At 39.9% G+C, this 22579-nt stretch overlaps 1 protein-coding gene and 1 pseudogene across 10 annotated transcripts in view; one reads left to right on the top strand and one right to left on the bottom strand.

The window, feature by feature from the left end:
• Positions 1-22579, top strand: part of ESRP1 (epithelial splicing regulatory protein 1) — a 50807-nt gene that overhangs the window by 6748 nt on the left and 21480 nt on the right. For 7 of the 10 annotated variants that reach the window (XR_009449574.1, XM_059672226.1, XM_059672219.1 and 4 more), the window contains exons 5-12: positions 10992-11090; positions 11226-11280; positions 12560-12670; positions 12801-12933; positions 13024-13066; positions 14988-15289; positions 17133-17354; positions 19540-19738. Coding sequence is in view for 9 of the 10 variants with exons in the window: in XM_059672226.1 (XP_059528209.1) it covers positions 10992-11090; positions 11226-11280; positions 12560-12670; positions 12801-12933; positions 13024-13066; positions 14988-15289; positions 17133-17354; positions 19540-19738 (1164 nt within the window). In the remaining variant the exon portion in view is untranslated. The remainder of the gene's footprint in view (positions 1-10991; positions 11091-11225; positions 11281-12559; positions 12671-12800; positions 12934-13023; positions 13067-14987; positions 15290-17132; positions 17355-19539; positions 19739-22579) is intronic. The other 3 variants (XM_059672220.1, XM_059672222.1, XM_059672218.1) reach the window with 1 other exon arrangement.
• LOC132220090 (protein S100-A10-like) lies at positions 6110-10027 on the bottom strand (annotated as a pseudogene).

The following is a 22579-nucleotide window of genomic DNA, read 5'->3' as shown; positions in this document are numbered from 1 at the left end:
GCACTGGCACAAAAGAGAGAACCAAACATTCTAAAAAGTAAATGAAAAAATAGTGGAGGAAAACTCTTATAAGTTATCTTAATTTAGAAAAAGACAGTTTGAGTAGGAAAGGCAGTTAAGAATCCTTTACCCTGACTATTCAGTTTCCTCTTTAAGCAAAGAAACTCTTTCCCTAGTGCTTATAGGTCAGATACTAGTAAAAATTTACATAGCTACAAATTTTTTTTTTTTATATTTAGGTATTTTGGTTTTCTTAATGTGTTGATAGTTTAGGGAAAACTTGTTAAAAGTTCATCCATTTTTTCTTCTTGGTTTCTTAAGAGTTTCACATATATAAGATTCAGGTTTATTATTCAATATTTTCAATATGGTAGACTGGGCTTTTTACTTGTTCATGTTACTTTTAAAAATAAAACATTGCATTGTCTGACCTTTAGGTGAATGGGTAGGATTCTGTGCCAATTATTTTTTGTCATTCTTTTTAATCCTAATTCTACAACTATTTTGTTGGTGGTTCTTTTTCAAATGCCATGGATATGAAAATTAAATATAGCATGAGTTGTGAATGAAGCTAGGTCAGGCTCTATTTCAGGCATATCACACGTGAACTTTTAGGAAGGATCTCATAGCCATTAAATAATGCCTTCATTGAAAAAATTAGGGCCCTGGCTGGATTGGCTCAGTGGACAGAGCATTGGCCTGGGGATTGAAGGGTCCTGGGTTCAATTCCGGTCAAGGGCACGTGCCTGGGTTGTGGGCTTGATCCCTAGTAAGGAGTGTGCAGGAGGCAGCTGTTCAGTGATTCTCATCATTGATGTTTCTATCCCTCTTCCTTTCTGAAATCAATAAAAATATATTTTTAAAAAAATAGGGAATTTTATATTTCTTTAAAAATAGCTTAATTAAAGCCTAGTTTCTTTTGGCTTCCATTGGGAGAGTTAGATTTATAGTTTCACTACCAATCAAGAAGTGGATTTTAATCTTAAGTGTGTTCATTAATGTTTACTTGTGTGCCCCCCCCCCCCACCCCACTTAGCAGGTAAGAAATGTTATTAAGCTTTCCTAGGAGTGGCTTTTGTTTTACTTTGCTACTGTGATCAATTATTTTGTGACTCCTATTCAGAGGAATCATTATTTCCCTCAGCAGGCCACCAAACCAATTCCTCAGGTCAAAAGCAATTATACCAAATTTGACTATCAACTTGCCCTTATCTATTCCAAAGGATTTCTATAGTGCCTGCATTGAAGAGCTGTCCTATTCTTTCAGACCACTAGACATTTTCCTTTGTAATATGGAATTGGCACTAAATTGGGAAACAGTAAAGATGGTCATTACACATCCTTGGTGGTTTTGCCAAGTAGATGGAGAGTCACTTGCTCCTGAAGGATTTACCTGTTCTACCAGGTAAACCAGCAAGGAAGGGCGGCTCTTGCCAACCCCTGGGAAGAGACAAGCGAATACGCAGCTTGGCTTTCCTGGGAGAGTCACTTGCCTTCTCCAAGCCTCAATTTTATCTCAGGTATTCCCAAATGAAAGCTTTGCAAACTATCAGGTGCTATGTAAACAAAAAAGTGTAGCTACTTTGATAAGAGAATGGGTTTTAGGAATTTCTTGAATGCAGTTCTGGTTCTTATTTTAGCACTTATTTTCCTCTTTTGTGCTGGTTCTAAAGCCACTTCTGGTGTTAGTGTTGGGCCCCTCTGAGTTACGCCAGTGGCAGTGTTGTTACCTGCCTTTTGAGTTATGCGGTCCCAGCTGAAGAGACTTCCTTAGTAGGTGAACTGTGGGTGGCATTTTGTAAGGTTTTTACTTAATCAGGTGAGGTGGTGAGGGTGTGGTGATAGGGACTGGGGCCCTTGTAATCTGTTGTTTGGTTTGGGGGAAGAAATTATCTTAGGTCCCTTATGGAAATTAATACTATTTGTCTTCTGGTAATAGGACATTTTGCTTGTGGGACTATTTACATACATGAGTTCCCCAGTTTTCAAAAAGTGTAACTGTATTTTATCCCCCTAATGTTGGATAGAATTGGTTTCTTGACCTATTTTTTGTTAGCTTTGTTATTTGTGAACTGATTTACTCTGATTAATCAAGACCCTCTCCTGTTTTGTTTACTCCACTTTGCCAGGCCTCTACTAAGAACTTACTTTTATGGCCTGTAAGGAGAGCAGGTGAAAGAAGAGAACTGTTTGTTGAGTGCTTACTATATATGCCATCAGTAGCCTCACCAGTGCCCAGTGGAGGGTGGTATCACCCCTTCTTACAGCTGGGGAAACTGAGGCTTAGAGGTTTTATCGTTTGTTACTTAGGAGCTGCCAGCATTTAATCCTGAATCTGTTGTAAAAGTCCTATTTGTTAACTAGGGAGTAATATTCTAAAATGTATAAAGATCTTTTGAGGGTGGGGCAGGCATTTTAAGTAGATTATCTCCCTTATAAATTTACATTCTGTGCTTCCTGAGCACATACTAAACTAATCAGCAGGAAAAGGAAGTTGATTTTGTAAAAATTCTATTCAGTGGTAGGGTATTGCATCTGTATGTGCAGTTTGATATTAGCAAACTAGAGGCTCGGTGCACGTGCACTAGTGGGGGGCATGGCCTATGGGGATAGGCCTGCTGTGGGGGTGCCGTTTATCCTGGTCAGCTGAGCTGCACTCCACTGTGGGAGCGCACTGACCACCAGGGGGCAGCTCCTGCATTCAGTGTCTGCCCCCTGCTGGTCAGTGCACATCATAGCGACTGGTCGACCAGCTGTTCTGGTCGTTCTGCCTTTCGGTAGCTGGGCTTTTAGTATATAGGATACCATTGTATTAATGCAGCTTTTCATTATCAGGGTAAAAAAAAAAAAATCACTAAACCACTCTTACCTGCCCATCCAAGGATTAATAGAGGTGTGAGTCTGTGTTTATATGTGTTTTACCACCTCTCAGTGGGGTAAAGGATATGTGTGTGTGTGTGTGCGCACATGCTACTAAGACAGTGACATTGGCCTGTCTTTTCATTTGAACGGTGTTCATATATAGCACAGTGCTTAAGAACATGAGCTCCAGAGTTGAATTCATACTGCACCTCTCTACCTCAGTTTCTCCAGTTTGAAACGGGCATGGCTGTTGTAAGGAATGATGAGGCATTGTATGCAACCACTTAGCCAGTGCCTGGTCTGCGGCACACCCTCCAAGGTTGACTGTGATCCTTCAAACCTCACCAGGTTGTTGGGTGTCTCTGATGAAGAAAAACAGCTGCCTAGATCTTTGAAAAGGACTTCCTTATTGATTTAAGATCATGTCTAAATTGCTTTGCCCTTAAAACTTTTTTAACTTCGTGTGAGACTGGATATAGACCTTTAAAAGCCTCAGCTGCATGTTAATACAGGTATACTTCAGGGTTAATTTCACTTCTCTGTTTGTAGAATATTCTGTGTTGTGAGTGTCGTTCATTCCGCTCTTACTGTGCCTATTTGTTCTGACTAATTGAATTGGGCCTTTGCAATCGCACAAGGCTTCATTGCCCTGCTTGAAAAGTGAAGGAAGGATTGAGAATCCTACTTAGTACCTTTCAGCGTATGAAAGGGATTTTTTTTTAATATATTTTATTGATTTTTTACAGAGAGGAAGGGAGAGGGCTAGAGAGTTAGAAACATCAATGAGAGAGAAACATCGATCAGCTGCCTCCTGCACACCCCCCACTGGAAATGTGCCCGCAACCAAGGTACATGCCCCTGACCAGAATCGAACCTGGGACCCCCTCAGTCCGTAGGCCGACGCTCTATCCACTGAGCCAAACTAGTCAGGGCGTGAAAGGGATTTTTAAATCTTACCAAGTGCACAGTTAAGCTGGGTTAGGAGTGACCTTGTTAGCTAGAGAGGTAAGAAATGATCTTTGGCATCACATCGATATGATGTGAGCCAAATCGGCAAATACTCTGGTTTGTGGTCTGTAATAAGTTAGGGACTAGAAATACTGTATATCCTTGGCCAGCACTCAGAGATATGTTGATTTCCTGTGGTTTATTTTAATTACAATTTACTTGTAAAGTGTGAGTTGGGAATTCCAGGATAATTTTTTTGTGTTACATGGCTTTAGAAGACTTGTTTACTATCATGGAATCTCCCTTCCCTAATATACCCCATATCAATTGCTTTTTCTAAAGGAAAATTTTGGTCTCTTTTGTTGCGTTAGTCCTTACTTACATCTTTTTTCTTTCAGGATGTAATTGACTTGTCAGTTTTGTTAGACATTCATGTGGTGCTTCCTTACAGTAACACCTCCTGAAGAAATATTTATTAGGGTAGATGTCATTGTTTTTTTCCTCTTGGAAAGAGTAAGCTTCTGAGGAATAGAGTTAAAGGTTATTTTCCCAGCATTTATTCTAGGTATAAAGACATTTTTCTTGCCTTGGCTCCTAGTTATGTGCCTTATACATAGGCATTCTTGATTGACTTCTTTTCAAAGCTCCTTTTAAAGTATAGCAGATCATTTATAGAACTTATTTTTAAATTTTCAGGGGAATTTGTCTCTTGTTTCTTTCCTTTACATAATTGTAGGAAATTCAGTTCTTAGTTGGAGCAGTAGTTCAGCTTTTCTCTTGACATATTTTGTTTGCTATTCTTTTATTCATTGCCATAGGTATTTTATTGTAATATGCCTGGCAATATAGTTAGTTGTGTTATACTACAAATAAAAGGGAAACACCCTTGTTTTTGAGGGGTCTCTGGCAGGGCAAAAATGGCTTTGAGTTGAAATTTTGAATTGGGGTGCAATTATAACTTAGGATATTTAAATTGTAATATATAGTTTAAACATCATTCCACAGTGTGTTGTTTTATATGTGTGATTCTCTTAGATATTAACTAAAAATTTGGTTTGGTTTAAAAAGATATTTGGAAGTAAAAATTGGGCCTTCTATAAACAAATTTGTCCATTTTCAGGCAGTTGGAAAAGGTAACTTTTTTGAGTGGATAAGCTAATGAACTTTGTAAAATTGCTCTCTCTGAATTCTACTTTGAGCTAATGAAAGTGTGGGTTAAATCCTGAAATCTGTTTCACTAACGGTGGCACTAAAGAAAATAACTCTCTTGTTCAAATAGAGGCAAGGTCTCTGGACTTCTAAACTCTGTATAACTGTAGCCGTTTGCTCAATTTTAGCCTGAAATGTTAGATTTGTTCCCACCTGCGTGGCTTTACCCTTCCTCATTTCCTCACGGCGGCGTTCCTCATCTATAAAGCTGGCTGAGCCTGTTGGTGCTGTTGAAGCTGCCTCAAGGGCAGGATGAGTAAGTTGCATGACGAGCCATAAATCAGGAGGCACAGATTCATCTTGCCTTCCCTCAAGATCAGACGTGCAGCAATTCAATATATAATTATAAATTGATAGGGGAAAGGATTGCCACTGAAACTTTTTTCTTACTTCCTTTCATTTGTTCTTGTTAAATTCTGGTAAAGATTATGAATGGAGCAAACCTTCCAAAAGAGAGGCAGGGTGTGTGTGTGTGTGTGTGTGTGTGTGTGTGTGTGTGTGTGTGTGTGTGTGTAAGGGGGTAGTTTGGGTACGCAGGAGGTTAGGTGACTTTTAAAAATTTAGGAGCTTAGGAATGTGTGATGACTTGAAGAGAAACGTGTTGGCACACGTTATGTGGAACCAAGTTCGACAAATGTCTAGAACATGCCCCTCCCCAATTACATTTTGCATTCAGTATTATTCTGTATTAGCTTCAGATCTACTGCACAGTGGTTAGAAAATGATGTGCTTTACAGAGTGGTCCCCCTGACGTTTCAAATGTCCATCTGGCCTCATACATCGTTATTACAATATTATTGACTATATTCCCTATGCTGTAATTTGCATCCCTGAGAACATTCTCTTAATTAAAAAGTAGAATTCAGTAAAATAATTCATTAGCTACAAATCTGTGTCTACACAGGATACTTTACATTTGCTCTCTTTTACTTGGCTCTTACATATACATGTAGAAAGCTTCTCACAACCAAGTATTGCTCAAAACAAATTAGGCAAAGCGTCTTGGTGCAGGGAATCAAGTACCCATAGTCACATCAGAGGTGTGTTGTAATTCCAGCTCCCTTCCTTACCAGCTGGGAGACTGGGTGAGTTACGGCACTTCTCTAAATTCTAGTTTCTTCACCTGTTTGGTTTTGCTATTGGCAGGGCTATTGCAAAAATAGGAGGAAATAGATGGTGTTTGGTCAATGTTCTTTAAAAATCTCTGTCCAGTAATGGCCTCTAACAGGAGAGAGCTTTGTCTGACAGTTCAATACATGGCGAAGGGGGGAAGGTGGAGTTATTGGGAACTGTTAGCTTTCCCAGTCGTTCTCAACCTGGGGTGGGTTTTGCCCACCAGAGGACATTCAGCAATGTTTGGAGAAATTTTTAATCATAATCAGGGTGGGTAGCAGCCAGCAGGCTACAGGAAACCCTATAGTACATAGGAAACCCCTTCCCAACAAAGAGAAATCTCTGCCCTACATGCCAGTAGTGCCAAGGTTGAGAAACTGGCTCATCCAATAGGGTTGGTTTCCATTTCTTGGATATCTTTCTCTCTACTCCATTCATTGCTGACAAAGCTGAAAATGTTACTGTACTAGAATTGCAGGGTTCCAAACTATTATTCAGCAGTAACAAAGTTTTGTATGACAAACTATGGCTGGTCACAGCTAATCTTTCTTTGTTCTGTAAGGATCCTTAAAGTAGTCCTCCCCGATCGCCTGTTCCTCCACAGAAAATTTAGGGCAGTCATCTCCCCAAAGTATCTTTACCTTTTGATTCTGGTTTTCTATCCTGTTACCATATTCTTTGAAAGTGGTACAGAATTAATAAATATATATAGACTAGAGGGCCGGTGCATGAAATTTGTGTGCAGGTACGGTCCCTAGGCCTGGCCTGCGATCAGGGCCATCTTCCCCCGCTGCCTGCAGCCGGATCTGCACCCCCACCCCCGCCACCACCCACCCCTGGTTCCCCATTCACCATCAGGCGATCAGAGCCTGCTGGCGTCGGGGAGGAGCCAAGAGGTCGTCAGTGCGCCTCATAGTGACTGATTGAGCGGTTGTTCTGGTCATTCTGCTGTTAGGGTCCATTTACATATTACCTACGCTTTTATTATATAGGATAGTACAGCCTTTCCACAGGTGACCATATTAGTGACCCCAATAGGTGGTCATTGTTCTGTTGCTCAAATATCTCCTGGGATTGATTTTTTTTTTTAATCCTTCAGTGAGCAGCACATTTATTTCATCACTAGATGATGTAAAGGGAGTGATTGCGCAGGTGTGTGTTGCAGAAATTATTTACCATTTTAGCCTGATGATTATCTTACGAGTATCCAAATCGGCATCTGGTGAATTCAGGTTTTTTAGTCATAAATGTGACCCTCAAAGTGTGATGAAATAATGGGTTATAATGGGAAAGTTGGTCACCTGGTGGTTCTAGGAAGATGGGGAAAGGATATCACTTACTAAATGCCTGCTTTGTGCCCTTGCTTGCTTTATCTCATTTCATCTTTACCAAAAAACAAAAACAAACAACAAACAAGAAAAACAACCCCAGGAAACTAAAGATGATTACAGTTTATGCTTTACAGATAAGCTGAAACCACATGGCTGCATTTGTACACGTGGTATATGTAACTGCAGAGACATGCCGCTGGTGAGGGACAAGAGAAAAATGAATTTGCCTGGCAGGGTGGGTATCTACTGGAAAAAGGAAGAAAGGAGGAGGCTTAGGAATGGGGTTGAAATGGAAAGGAGATTTTGGAGAACGGAAAAGGTTATTACTTACTGAATTAACTACAGATGATTGGCTCTAATGATTGGTGGAATGGAGCTCTCTGAATTTTTTTTTAACTTTTTTTAAATTGATTTCAGAGAAGAAGGAAGAAGGAGAGAGATAAAAATATCAATGATGAGAATCATTGATCAGCTGCCTCCTGCATGCCCCCTGTTGGGTATTGAACCCACAACTCAGGCATGTGCCCTTGACCGGAATCGAATCTAGGACTCTTCAGACCTTAGGCTGACGATGCTCTAGCCACTGAGCCAAACCAGCAAGGACTCTCTAAATTGTTTTAACATTGTATATGTCCTCTTCATTTGAAGTAAAGTAGTACCTAAGAACTTTTTCTTAATAGCTGCCTTCATATTTTATCCTTATAAAATACCAGTCAGAAAATTATAAAATAGGCTAATAGCTACCACCCTAAATATAGTCTATCTTCATTTTATTTCTTTTAGTTTTTTTAATTGTGATAAAATTGGTATACAAGCCTATATTTATTTCAGCTGTACAATATAATTCAATATTTGTATCCACTACAAAATATTCACCACTGTAAGTCTAGTTATCATCCATCACAATACAATCTATCCCCTTCATTCCTTTTGCTCTCCTTCCAACCCTTTCCCCTCCAGTCTGTTTCCCTGAAATCTATGGTGTGTTTTTTTGTTTGTTTTTTTGTTTTTTTAAGATTCCACAAATGAGTGAAATCATATGGTACTTGTCTTTCTTTGTTTGATTTATTTCACTTAGCATGGTACCCTGTGTCCCTCCATGTCATTGCAGATGGCACAATTTGTGTCTTTTATTTATGTGTGTGTGTGTGTGTGTGTACTGATTTTCGAGAGAGGAAGAGAGAAGGGGAGAGAGATAGAAACATCAAAGATGAGAGAGAATCATTGATTGGCTGCCTCTTGCACTCCCCCTACTGGGAATCAAGCCACAACCTGGGCATGTGCCCTGACCAGGAATTGAACCGTGATCTTCTGGTTCATGGGTCAATGCTCAGTCACTGAGCCACACCAGCTGGGCAAGATTTCTTTCTTTGTTATGGCTGAATAATACTGTGTACCACATCTTTATCCTTTCATCTAGGTTGCTTCCATATCTTGGCTATTGTAAATAATCCTGCAATGAACACGGGTGCAATATATCTTTTTGAATTAGTGTTAGTATTCTTGGGATAATTACCCAGAAGTGGAGTAGGTAGGTTAGATGGCTCTATTCTTAATTTTTTAAGAAATTGCCATATAGTTTTGCATATAGTGGCTGCACCAGTTTACATTCCCACCAACAGTGTGTGAGGACTCTCTTATTTCCACATCCTTTCCAATACTTACTTGTCTTTTTTATAATAGCTGTTCTGACCGATGTGAGGTGATCATTATGGTTTTGATTTTTTTGACTTCAATTTTTCCAATAATTAGTGATGTTGAACATTTTTTATATACCTGTTGGTCACTATTTTCATTTTGAACTTGAGAAAAGATAAAATCCCATTTATTATGGTGTGTTTTTTGTTTTGTGCTTTGAGGGCAAGAAGAATATAAAAAGAAAAGGCTTCTCTGGCTTTAATTCGCTTTCATTTCTCTTGTCAAATGGGTGTGGGATTTTATTTGTACACATTCTAATGGTCCTAAGCAACTCCTTAAATCCTTAAACAGGGTAAGCTGTGGGGCAGCTTAAACGATCTATTGGGGAAAATCTTTTTTTTAATATGGTTTTGTTTTGACAGAGAGCAAGGGAGAGAGAAAAACATTGATGTGAGAGAACATTGATTGGCTGCCTCCTACATGCCCCTTACTAGGATCGAGCCCACAATCTGGGCATGTGCTCTGACTGGGACTCAAACCGGAGACCCTTCAGTGCATGGGAAGATGCTCAACCAACTGAGCCATACTGGCCAGGACTATTAGGAGAAATCTTAATCAGGGAGTAATTGCTCCGTCTTGCCGAATTCTTTCCCTTCTGCTTCATGTGCACTATAAAGTAAGCAATGCATGCGAGGGTAAGCCTAGCAGTTAGCAAAAAAGAAAACTTTGTAAGCCCACTCTGCCATCTCAGCACTGGTTCAGGTCCATTATTTGGCCACAGCCTGTTTGATTTTCTAAAATAATCCAAGGAATCCCTTTTCCATGAGTACTCTCAGGCTCTCCTTTGTTGAGTAGCCTTTAACCTCAGCAAATTTGTGAAATGTGGACATCATGACTTCCATGGCGTCTTCCATTTGAGATGGCATGTTGGTGAAGTCTTGGCTGGAGGCGTACAGGACTGCTAGGCTGACGGGAACACGGGGCCAGTCAGTATTGTTATATGACTTGTACTACGTTATAAAATGGATGCAAATCTATGCATAATACACATGTGACTATAGCACTGAAACGTAAACACTTCAATGACTGTTAGCTTCTAAAGGTAACTATCTTAACAAAGGTACATGCTTATTTTAGAGAGATTTCAAATTCATAAGACTTGATGGAACTCTCCTTTTGGGTTCCACTTTCAAACCCAATTTGAGGCATGTATTTCTTAAAAGCCACGTGTCCTGTCTTACCCAAACAATCTCCTTTCTGGATCAAGAGCTATGTTGGCCAGTGTTGGCGCGAGTGCTTGAATTGTTTCTTAACACAATTACTCTCAAAGGACAAGCGTCTGCTGCCATGCAAGATGGCCATACCCTGGGACTCTAAAAATCTTCCAGAAAAGTTTTGAGTAGAGGTAGCATCCCCAAAAATAGCGTCATCAGTAATTTGAGGTGTGTTTTTCCAACATTAGACTTTAAAAAAAAGTCATTTATGATCTTCACGGACATAACCACATCTTTATGTCAGCATAGTCATTGCCTTGTGTGTGCTGTAATGGTATATAAGATGAAGAGTTCTATTGATTTTGCTGAATACTTCATGGTTTGAAACTCAACGAAAGTCTCAGTATTGATGCATTCACTACTGCTCAACAAACAAATTTTGTTGCTGGTAGTACCTCAGGACAGGGTTTATTTGGCCATTTTTATGTCGGAGAGATGGGAGACTTCAGGAAGTGTCGGTGAAGTCCAAACTGATGGGATGCAGCCATTCTGAGATTTTAAAGAATTGTCCATCTAGGTACATTTTACTTCGCTTCTTAGTTGTGTGTGTTTCATTTGAAGTTAGAAGCAACCTCACTTTACCTCCCCAAAATGCTTCCTTGACTTAAACTCCCAGGTTTAAATTTTGAGAACAACAGTTCAGTGTCCCGGTATGGAGCCTCTCAAGTTGAAGATATGGGGAGTATAATTTTAGCAATGATTTCAGAGCCTTACAGTAAGTATCGCCTTTGTAACGACGTACCCCTAGAGTTTGATCCCACCCTCTCTCCCTCACCTATACTTTTGAATTTCCTTCCATCGCCTATCTCTCTAATAGCTAAAATGATGACGTGTGTGTTCTCATTTTTAGATCACAGGTTTTCAGACCCAGAGAGAGTCAATTACAAATTTGAGAGTGGCACTTGGTAAGTGTTGGAGCCTTTTGGTTTGTTTCATTCACTTTGTGACATTTAACTTTCGTTTTACTTTGGCTGTCCATGTTTCAAAGAGCAGGTCATTCCTAGAAGAAGGTTTATCTTTTTTTTTTATTATTATTATTATTTTTTAATTTTTTTAATTATTTTTTTTTTAGAAGAAGGTTTATCTTAAAGTGTGCTTGGATGTCGGGATTAACATTTAATGAAATATTTGCATCCTCAGTCACTGTGACCTTAGGTACAGCAGCATATGTTTGTGTCTGTGATTATTGTAGCCTCTCTGAACTATCCATTCTCTCACTGGAAAACTTCCAAAGGGGAAAATCATTGGCTTTACAAGAGTTCACAAGGTCTTTCCTGAGATAATTTGAAGTATGTTCTATCAGCTTCTACTTTAAAGCAAAGGAAATAACTGGGGAGGAGCATGAGGTGGTGGTATCTCTGTTTGTGATCACAGGCAGACCTATTTAAGTTTGTAAATCACTGCAGTGAATTGTGTGAGATTGCCTGGTGCCTGACATGAACGGAACCTTCTGGCATCTTTGCCCACAGAGAGACTTTGAGGCCTCTTTAGTTGTAGAGAAAGTGACTCACTAGGAAAATGTCCTAGGAGTACTGAAAATATGAATGTGGGAGGAATAGAACATCAAAAGGTGTTCAAAATATATCATAGGTGGTTTGCAAATGACTCATTAAGGGGTGTGGGCACTCCCGGGCATTTCCATAAACACTGTCTGTGATGGCTCCCCTGTTTGATAGAGGAGATATTTTAATGGCAGACTTGTGACGGTGCAAATACATTAACCGCCAGCTTCATGCACACCTTAAATTTTGCTATCAAACTGGTGGGTTTAAAACCCGCCGGTGTCCTGGCCAGTTCTGAGAATGAATTTAAGCCTGTCCTTGGCTCTGAATTGACAAGCCATCCGGATGTTGGGAGAACTCTGCTTTCTCAGAATCGATCCTGGGCCCTTTCGAGTGTATGGCAGGCAAGCAGCCACTCAGCTGATGGATGGATTGCAGGGGGAGCTAGGTGTGTTGGATCTGCACAGCCAGTTATCTTTCTGTAGTGAACCACCTAGACATAACTTTGAATTGTGCCCAGATAATCTTTGACTTTACACAGTAAATTAGGCAAGATTAAAAGTCTGTCCACACTCCAAAAGAATAACACTTCATGTGTGAATAGGCAAATTGTCTTACAGGGGGTAATAGGTCAGACGCCCTAGCTTTAATCATGCAACCTGAAGTTTCGCTTGATCCACAGCAGCAAGATGGAACTTGTTGACGACAACACGGTAGTCAGAGCCCGGGGTTTGCCGTGGCAGTCTTCGGATCAAGATATTGCAAGATTTTTCAAAGGACTCAATATTGCCAAGTTGGTTTTCTTTCCTCTCTTATTTTTTACTTAGCAATCCCAAAGGGATCATGGGTTGCCCATCATTTTTCCCCTGACTGTATTTTTTTTTTTATTTTTCCTACTGCTCCCTCTTCTGATCTCTCTAAAGGGGAGGTGCAGCACTTTGTCTGAATGCCCAGGGTCGGAGGAATGGAGAGGCTCTGGTTAGATTTGTGAGTGAGGAGCACAGAGACCTCGCACTGCAGAGGCACAAACATCACATGGGGACCCGGTACATAGAGGTACGTCCTCACCACCTGAGACCCTGACATCTTGAGTGCAAACATTAGAAGGCTCAGAAACCATATCTTAATTTCCCTTTCTTTTCCTAGGTTTACAAAGCAACAGGTGAAGATTTTCTTAAAATTGCTGGTGGTGAGTGCCTTTTATACAATGTGGCTATAATAAGAATCTGAAACTTTGACCTATATGCCAAGGTTAGATAAGTAGTGTCTTGAATAGTTTTTAGTTCCCAATGAAACATAGAAATTAACTTTTTTTTTTTAATAGGAGGAAGAAAATGTCCAATAGTATCAGTAAGTGTAATGCATAACTCTTGCCCTAAGGCTTGAGTCAACCAACTATAGTTAAATAGCCATTAAAAGTAGGATTACACAAAGTGAACGGGTCATATAAAGTTCATGTACAAAGGGAAAGAGTAGTTCTTAAAAGAAATGAGGTAGTCTGAAAACTACTTTTAAACAGCCAAGTAGAATACCTGGAATTGTTGCATATCTGCTGCTAGTTTTTCTCTAAATTTCCTTAATTCATCAATGGCCACGACTATGGTAGATCTCTGGCATCTGGTATTTTAGGATACGTGGCGTAAGTCTTTATCCAATTCTTGGGTGATTTGCAACTTTGAAACCTAAAAATAACAGATGCATAAAAAAATGTTAGCTAGGACTTGTCCAACAGATTTTTTTCTATACGTATAACTACTCTGTAAGTTTCTATTGCTCTGTTCAGATTGCTTTATAACTCCCTTGCTCCTTTTAGCATATTGAATTATCTTCCTATGTTACTCAGTTTTCTTAAATGTTCATTACTATTCAGTATTATATGTACCATACATTTTTATTAAACATCCCTGTTGGGCATCTAGAGCTTATGTCCAACTCTTCACTCTTAAGTATGTTACAGTGAATATTTTTGTATCTATGTATGTGCCACTCATTGGGATGAGTGTCTAAAAGTAGGTTAGCTGAATCAAAGGATGTGGGTGGGTCTTGAAGAGACCTTGGATACCTATTGCCAAAATATACTAGGGTAACTTTCACTTAAATACAGAGGACATTTGTACCCCTGCATTATGTAGCTCTGGTAAAAAAAAATTTTGCAGTTGTAGAACTTGTAGTAGCAGCTTCTGGTTTACACAATTTGCTGGTGTAATTCTGTTCTCGAACTTATTTCTTGAGATAAACCACGGCTTCCAAATTTAGAGCTTCAGGTTTAATAGTGTTTCCAAAGTAATGTTTGCTATTGGTTGAGGATTGAGTGTGTTTTGAGTTGCTATGATCCTGAGGTCCTATGATAGATCACATTGTAAGTTGCAGGTGGCAACGTTATTAATGTTCAAGTTAATACCTGGTATTTCGTGGTATGTGAGCAGGATAAGTAAGGGAACATACTGCTAGCGTAGAGCTTGAGTGATGTGCATTTGAGTATTTGCTACCTGGCCAGACTGTACGAAATGCCTTATGCTAGGCAGAAATGTGAATAAGTGTGGAACTAACTGCCAAGTCTATTTATTATACTATTCTCTGTACTTGAGTATGTGTTCATCTTTCTTAATAAGAAGTAATCAGAAAACAATAACAAAAATCACTAAAGTACTTTATATATAATAACTTATAATTTATGAGATAGGTAACTTTACCCTCATTTTACAGATGAGGAAGCTAAGTCACAGAGGTTAAATTTCCCCAAGTCCGGTGTACCCTAGTAAAATGGTAAAGCCAAGATTGGACCCAGGCATTCTGGCTCCAGGACCTATGCCCTTAACCATCATGATGATTAATTGCCTCTCCATGAGAAGAATATGGTGGCTGGTCCCTAATTGAATTGTCTGGTTATCCTCCTAATTGAGAAGTGTTTTATGAAAATGGTAGGGGGAAAGTTTTAAGACTGTGGGAAGAGAATTCTTTTTTCCTGGGTTGTTACTAAGAAACTCAACTGGGAGTGTGGGACTTCATTACAAATTCAAGACATTGCCAAGAATTTTACCATTTCAAACTTGGTGAAGTTGATGTCCTAATCATTTCTCCCCCTGCTTCCTAATATTTGTGTTTCCTAGGTACATCCAACGAGGTAGCCCAGTTTCTCTCCAAGGAAAATCAAGTCATTGTCCGCATGCGGGGGCTCCCGTTCACAGCCACGGCTGACGAAGTGGTGGCCTTCTTTGGACAGCATTGCCCCATCACTGGGGGGAAGGAAGGCATCCTCTTTGTTACCTACCCAGATGGCAGGCCAACAGGGGATGCTTTCGTCCTCTTCGCTTGTGAGGAGTATGCACAGAACGCACTGAGGAAGCATAAGGACTTGTTGGGTAAAAGATACATTGAACTCTTCAGGAGCACAGCAGCTGAAGTTCAGCAGGTTGGTTTTTAACAGCATGTTGGTGGTTTTGCATTATTTCTTTTTTTAAAAATATATTTTATTGATTTTTTTACAGCGAGGAAGGGAGAGGGATAGAGAGTTAGAAACATCGATGAGAGAGAAGCATCAATCAGCTGCCTCCTGCACACCCCCCCACTGGGGATGTGCCCGCAACCAAGGCACATGCCCTTGACCGGAATCGAACCTAGGACCCTTCATTCCGCAGGCCGACACTCTATCCAGTGAGCCAAACCAGCCAGGGCCATTATTTCTATTTATTTCTGGAACCAACCCTACACTATTCGTTGTTAAAATAAAATCTTACTCTGTAACAAAATGATAGCCACTATTAGCTTGTGTACACACATACAAAAATACCAGGTGTTTTTATATAACTGGAATGCTGCTATAGATATTCTTTTGTATTCTGTTTCAAAAGTATATATCTGGCCGAAACCGGTTTGGCTCAGTGGATAGAGCGTCGGCCTGCGGACTGAAGGGTCCCGGGTTCGGTTCCGGTCGGGGGCATGTGCCTGGGTTGCGGGCATATCCCCAGTGGGGGATGTGCAGGAGGCGGCTGATCGATGTTTCTCTCTCATCGATGTTTCTGACTCTTTATCTCTCTCCCTTCCTCTCTGTAAAAAATCAATAAAATATATTTAAAAAAAAAAAAAGTATATATCTGGCCTGGTCTGTGTGGCTCAGTGGTTGAGCATCGACCCATGCACCAAGAGATCATCGGTTCGATTCCTGGGCAGGGCACATGCCTGGATTGCAGGGTCAGTCCCAGGTAGGGACTGGGCAGGAGGCAGCCAATATTTTACTGTGTTTATTCTTTGTTTGTTTTTCACCTCTTACTCAGATCAACTGTGAACAGTGGTGAGTGAGGAAATTAGGGCAGATTTTCAGGTGTCCTTTGATTGCTATATTTTCAGTTTATAGGATGATTAAGTTTGCAATGGTAAATTGTTCAGAAAATACAGGGATGCCACACATGGCATTTGCACAGTATTATCAAATAGAGGGCATGTTCTGAACTAAGACAAAAATCTGCAAGAGCTTTGAATTTTGTGTGGGAACATTTTTTTTTTCTCCAAAATGAACTTGACCACGTTCATTCTCAAGATAGCTAAATTTCTTGTATTTAAAAGTCAAGATCCTCTGCTTTGCCAGTGTCTAAAGTTCACATGGAAGCCAGTGATTATTTTTATGGTCACTAAATTATTATTTTTTCAGTTTTACATTGCCGTTCTATCTTTTTGCTTTATATATTATTTGCTTTGTAAATGTGGCATTATAGTTTAATATAATCCAGAGTCACTGTTTTACCTGTGGTTCCATTACTGAGCTATTCTCTTTATACTTCTTGGGTTTGGAGCAATGTGAAGCAATACTAAGGGGAATATTGTACTTAAATAAAATGAAACTGATAGATTGCTACAGTAGTCCATGATTAGCCATCCCAGATATTGATGAAAGTGATAGAGTTTAAGGATAGTTGTCCCAAGGCAGATAGGGATGTGTTTGTCGAGTAGACGAGTCCTTCATCTAAGCAGATTTGTGCTGTGTGTGGTATATACCTCAGCACGCATTTGCAAAAGTGGGTCTCACGCTTGCCCTGATGCAAAGCATGAAGCCCTTTCTCCATGAGTGCGTCTCAAACTTTCATATGCTATGCATTACCTGGGGACCTTGCTAAAATGCAGATTTATACTTAGTAGATTTGGGGTGGAGCCGAGATTATGCATTTCTCACAGGCTCCTCCCCCAGTGATGCCAGTCCTGGTCTGCAGACAGCATTGGCAAGGCAAGACTGAGTCCCTTCTGTTTTGCTTTGAGTACAGGTGCTGAATCGATTCTCCTCGGCTCCTCCTCTCATTCCGCTTCCAACCCCGCCCATTATTCCAGTTCTACCTCAGCAGTTTGTGCCCCCTACAAACGTTAGAGACTGCATACGCCTTCGAGGTCTTCCCTATGCAGCCACAATCGAGGACATCCTGGACTTTCTGGGGGAGTTTTCCACAGATATTCGAACTCACGGAGTTCACATGGTATTGAATCACCAGGTAAGAAAGTCACTTGGCTCGAAAACTGATTTGCTTATCATTATCATCAAAGAGTCTCTCCCCTCAAAAGAGTGCAAATGTTTGTCAGTTTTCTAGTTAGCCCTGCAGGAAAGATGTAACTATAAATGGGAGAGGTCTTTAGGATGAACTCCAGAAAGAATGCTGTCATCATTACGGTAGATACAAATTTGAGTCTGATTCTGTCATCACGTATATCCATCAGATTCTCAGTAGCATCACATAGTACATATCAGTCTAATACAACATTTTACTGTTGCTACTGCTGAGCTCTGCAACTCTGCTGTCATAGCGTGAAAGCAATCGTGGACAATATGTACCCATGAGCTTGTCTGTTCAAGAGTATTTTGTATCCATAGACTGTTTAGAAAACGTGTATGTGTGTTATATATCAAATTACATTCAGTAAAGTACAACCTCAATAAAGACTAGTATCTGTACCAGCTAGAATAGGATGTGGTCATAATAGGCACTTAAATGAATTAATGAATTATTTCATAGAAACCTATCAAAATCTAACCAAATTCTGTGGTATGCAAGTATACACTCTAAGCATATTAAAAATCATCCCTGGCTTAGTGTCCCTTAATTTGTGGTTTAAATAAAATTAATCATCTTTGTTGCTGGACAATATGCCAGTATTTCATGCTGTCATAAGCAGGACAGAATCCTCAAAACCTATAAACCCAGTAGTCCTAATTAAAAATTTTGCAACTCTTTATTCAAAGCAGAGTTGTATTAATCTTTGAAAATGAGATGTTTCCGATCAATGATGGGTTTAATACGGGTTTGTATTGGAAATACCAACGTTTTTCTAAACTGCTAGTGTTCCACTTTCTCTTTTCACATGGAGATTTGGTCATATTTGAAACCATAATCCTGCCTCACTGGGAAGTGCATGTCACTGGGTACAGGCGATCGGAAACTCCTGAACCCCTGCTTGGGTTTCCACACCAGCACATGCTAGGTCCCCTCTCAGCGTGCTTCACTGGTGAGAGTCCTTTTGAAGAAAATGCCCCACAATTGCCCATAAATCCCCACCAGGGATTGGTTTGGTTTTTCTTTGAGTCACCATTTCTAATAACCTAGGGGCTATTATTGCTTTTTAACTAATAACAGTAGACAGATTGACCTATCATTGACCCACATGACCTATTGTGATTGCACTTGGAGAAATGCTTCTTAGATGATGGACAAGCTGCCTCAAAGATGTTAGGTTTCCCTCTTGGACTGGGTTTCCCTGGTATCCCTGATTTCCCTGGTTTGGCAACTCGTATGGTAACTTGCATGGTAATCATTTGCACTAAATAGTCCCTGAGAGACTTTTAAAGAAATCCATAACTATGAAAGAATTGCTATAAGCTGATTGTGTCTTTTTCTCCCCCCCATAAAATGTCCATGCTAAATATAACTAAGGCATTCCAGTTCTGTGGAACACATCTATCAGCTTGGTTCTAAATAGGAGATTTTTAGCAAGCTACTTGTCATAGAGAAAATTACTATCAGCACCTGTTTGACTAAGATTTAAGATGGAGAGGCATGGGCAGAGGCGAGAGAAAGGCTTCCAGACAAGGCTGGTGGCACTGCTGTCCCCAGCCTGAACTGTGCTTGGCCACTGCCCATTTCCTGTCTCCCTTCCTTGCCCCAGGCCACATTCCAACCTAGGCTGCAGGGAGAAGAGAAAGGTATGTTGCAGGTCAGTGATGGACAGAACTGAGAGCCGAAAGAGAACACTCGTTCATCCAGTTTCTTACAGGAGGATACGTAAGGCTCTAGTACGCGTTCTATTATCAGCTTTTCTCAATCAGACGTTATAATTGGATTTTTCAGAAGTGCAAGACATACCAATACACAATCCTATACTTTGAAACCACAGTCACAAGGAGACCTCGTCAACCCTTTGTAAATCTGATAGCTAATAGAAACCAAGAAGGATCACTTTCTCCCATGAACCCTCAAAACTGTTTCTTCCATGTTTTGCGGGCCATTCTGGTAATTAGGGGATGAAATGCCAGTCAGATTTCAGGACAGCACACTGTCACCCAGATTTTGTGCCTACAGTGTTTGTGCTGTGGGTGATTGTCACTTTGCATGTTTTGAAAGCAACCATTTCCTCATTGAAGGAGACGGTCTCCTTTTGTTTTTTATTCTTCCCCCGCACGCTCAGGGCCGCCCATCAGGAGATGCCTTTATCCAGATGAAGTCTGCGGACAGAGCATATTTGGCTGCACAGAAGTGTCATAAAAAAACCATGAAGGACAGATATGTTGAAGTCTTTCAGTGTTCAGCTGAGGAGATGAACTTTGTGTTAATGGGGGGCACTTTAAATCGAAATGGCTTATCCCCACCGCCATGTAAGTTACCATGTAAGTTTTTCTTGGGTCTTGGCGCTCTTCTACGCTATATGCTGGTAGGTGCTTAAGCTGCTTTCTGTGTTCCTGGTTCTTTCTGAGGCAGGCAAGGTGGTTACGTAGGCTTTCCCATCTGAAATCGGTAGTATCTGGGAATCATTGAAGACCTTGGTTGCGGACACCCCCATAATTAGAGATGCTACAAATACCTCCTTTCCAATTATATTCTCGCTTTTCCAGTGATAAGCCCTTGATTTCTGAAGCTTAGTGTGCTCAAGATAAGCACTGACTCTGGGAGGCAACCTGGCTATTGTAGATATTTTAATACGCATTTAAAGGTAAAATAAGTATGGCTGGATCTTTATTTTTTTCTCCTGTAACCCAGGAAGCTTTCTGTAGAAGGGTCATTTGATACCCATTTTGCATTTCTAAGTTACTGAGCATTAAGTATTTTTGGATAGGATAACCTGGGGAGCATTTCTCATGCTCTCCAGGATATCTGGAATGAGCAAGTTAGTAAAACAAAATATATAAATGCGTAAATAAATTAGCCAAAGTTTCCATTGGATCGCAGGATCAGTGCTTAATTTCAAGACATGCTCTTGCGCATTGGCCCCTGGGTGCAAGCCCTTTGGAATCCTGTCTGAGAGGAATAAGCCCTGTAGTCTGAAGACCAAGTTCTGGTTAGTCACGAGTGTTAAAACTTCAATCTTTGGACAGTTTTCACTTTTGAATAAAACATACCTGTCAGGAGGCATGTTGGGTATGTTTGAAGCGTGTAGCACTTGGAATACAGTCCAGAGATAACGGAGATAGTAAACTGGATGATGTGCTTGATTCCAATAAAATGGGGAGTGTTAGAGAACATTACTTCCTAATACAGAGAAATCTATATCAAGAAACCTATTTCAATAAGTGTTAATTCAGAGAATATTCAGTGGGGCTTAATCCTTTTTTTCCCCCTTGGAATTCCTAAATGCTAATATTCCATTTACCTGCTGCTTGCTGTTGGTGAATATGTAAGAGTTGATCTAATGAGCATCAAGTTTTGAAAGTTTATGATTGGGTTTAAGTAGTAACATGTATATATATTTTTAATATGTTTTTATTGGTTTCAGAGGGGAAGGGTGAGGGAGAGAGAGAGAGAAACATCAATGTTGAGAGAGAAACATCAATGAGAGCCAAACATCAATGATTGGCTGCCTCCTGCATGCCCCACACTGGAGACCAAGCCTGCAACCCAAGCATGTGCCCTTGACCAGAATCGAACCTGGGACCCTTCAGTCCTCAGGCCAATGCTCTATCCACTGAGCCAAACCAGCTAGGGCTAAGTAGTTATCTTAAAGTAATCTTAGTCATATGTATTCTGTCCATAAGCCACTGATTATGTCAGAACTTTTATGATTTCTGTTAGTGATAATCTATCGAGCGTTATAAGGAAATTTCTCCTTCCTCCTTCATGTGTAACCCAAATTCTGCTGTGATATCATTTTATTTCTCTCTTCCTGGTGCAAAACTGGTCATTACACTTTCTTCATAAGACTTTTCATTTCTTCCCTTTCTCCCTCATAAGCCCTAAAATAATAAACATGATAAATGTATTTTTCACATAAAAGTATATTTACACATTTTTACTATTAATATTTTCCCAAAATTTTAACTAAAATTTGGCCATTTTCCATTTTAGTGAAAGAGTTCACTTATTTTTTAGTTTAAGTCAGAATTCCAGTTTGTGCTAATATTACGCCTGTTCTACTGGACTGTTCCTTTTCCTGCCGACTCACTTTAGGTGATTGCCTATTTATACAACAACCAAAAAAATTTACAGAAATTGCATTGTTTTTTATATAATCTCAAGGACTAATACAGTTAAAATAGTGATTAGTTATGACTCACTGAGGAGTTTCTTACTGAATTTGGGAAAGAAGTGCTGCTAAAGTATCACTGTTTTAAAGTTGTAAACTTTAATTTGTTTATAAAAATTTAACTTTTCTAAAAGCTGAGCATCTTAATTTCACCTCCATTTTTCTAGTCTATGAAAGTATACTCCTTATTCTCTTTTAGGAATATGAGAATAGCTGTCCTATCATTTGAGGAATACCCAAATCTGAGTAGACTAATATGTTTAGTTATTAAAAATTACTACTTTTCTTTGTATTAAGGCAGAAAAGACTTATACCTACTATATATATATATATCTGTCTTCTTGGTTTGAGACACTGTCATTAATGAATTGCTTGATAGTTTTGAAAGCAGGAAATACACACAGGCTTTGTAATTTTTTATGTGACTGGTGCCTTAACTTGTCCTGATTGCCCTTTTAAGGCCAGGAATCATAATTTTAAAATTCATCTACATGTAGCTCGATTTTCAGTGAGTATGAACGAGGCATCCAGTAGGTGAATACGAGGTCGGTATGTGTACCCACATGCAGCTGACCGCCCTACTCCTCTCCATACACATGTAGAAACACACAAGACTTGCAGAAGACGGGAGATATTTTCATGTGAAAAAGTTATCCCTTATGCCTCTGAAATTTGCAAAATAGAATAGGTCGTTCCAGGTGTGCAAATTACAGTTAGGAACCCTGCCCTAGCCGGTTTGGCTCAGTGGATGGAACGTCGGCCCGAGGACTGAAGGTAAATTCAGGCAACCTCTCAGTTACCTCATTGTTGGGTACAGTTGGCCTGGATAGTGTTCATCTCACTTAGTGAGTTGGGGAACCAGAAAACAAGGGAATTTCATTCTTTCTATTTTCTATATAATCTGAGTATACAATTTACTGCTGAGTCTCAGGAAGACTTACACTTCTGTTTCTCAGGGCTAATTCCCAGGTTGGATTTTTAAAAACATGTT

The sequence above is a fragment of the Myotis daubentonii genome, chromosome 17 (genome assembly GCF_963259705.1).
Source record: "Myotis daubentonii chromosome 17, mMyoDau2.1, whole genome shotgun sequence".
Lineage (NCBI taxonomy): Eukaryota > Metazoa > Chordata > Mammalia > Chiroptera > Vespertilionidae > Myotis > Myotis daubentonii.
The sequence above is the reverse complement of the archived record's forward strand: the minus strand, read 5'-3'. Positions and strand labels throughout refer to the sequence as shown.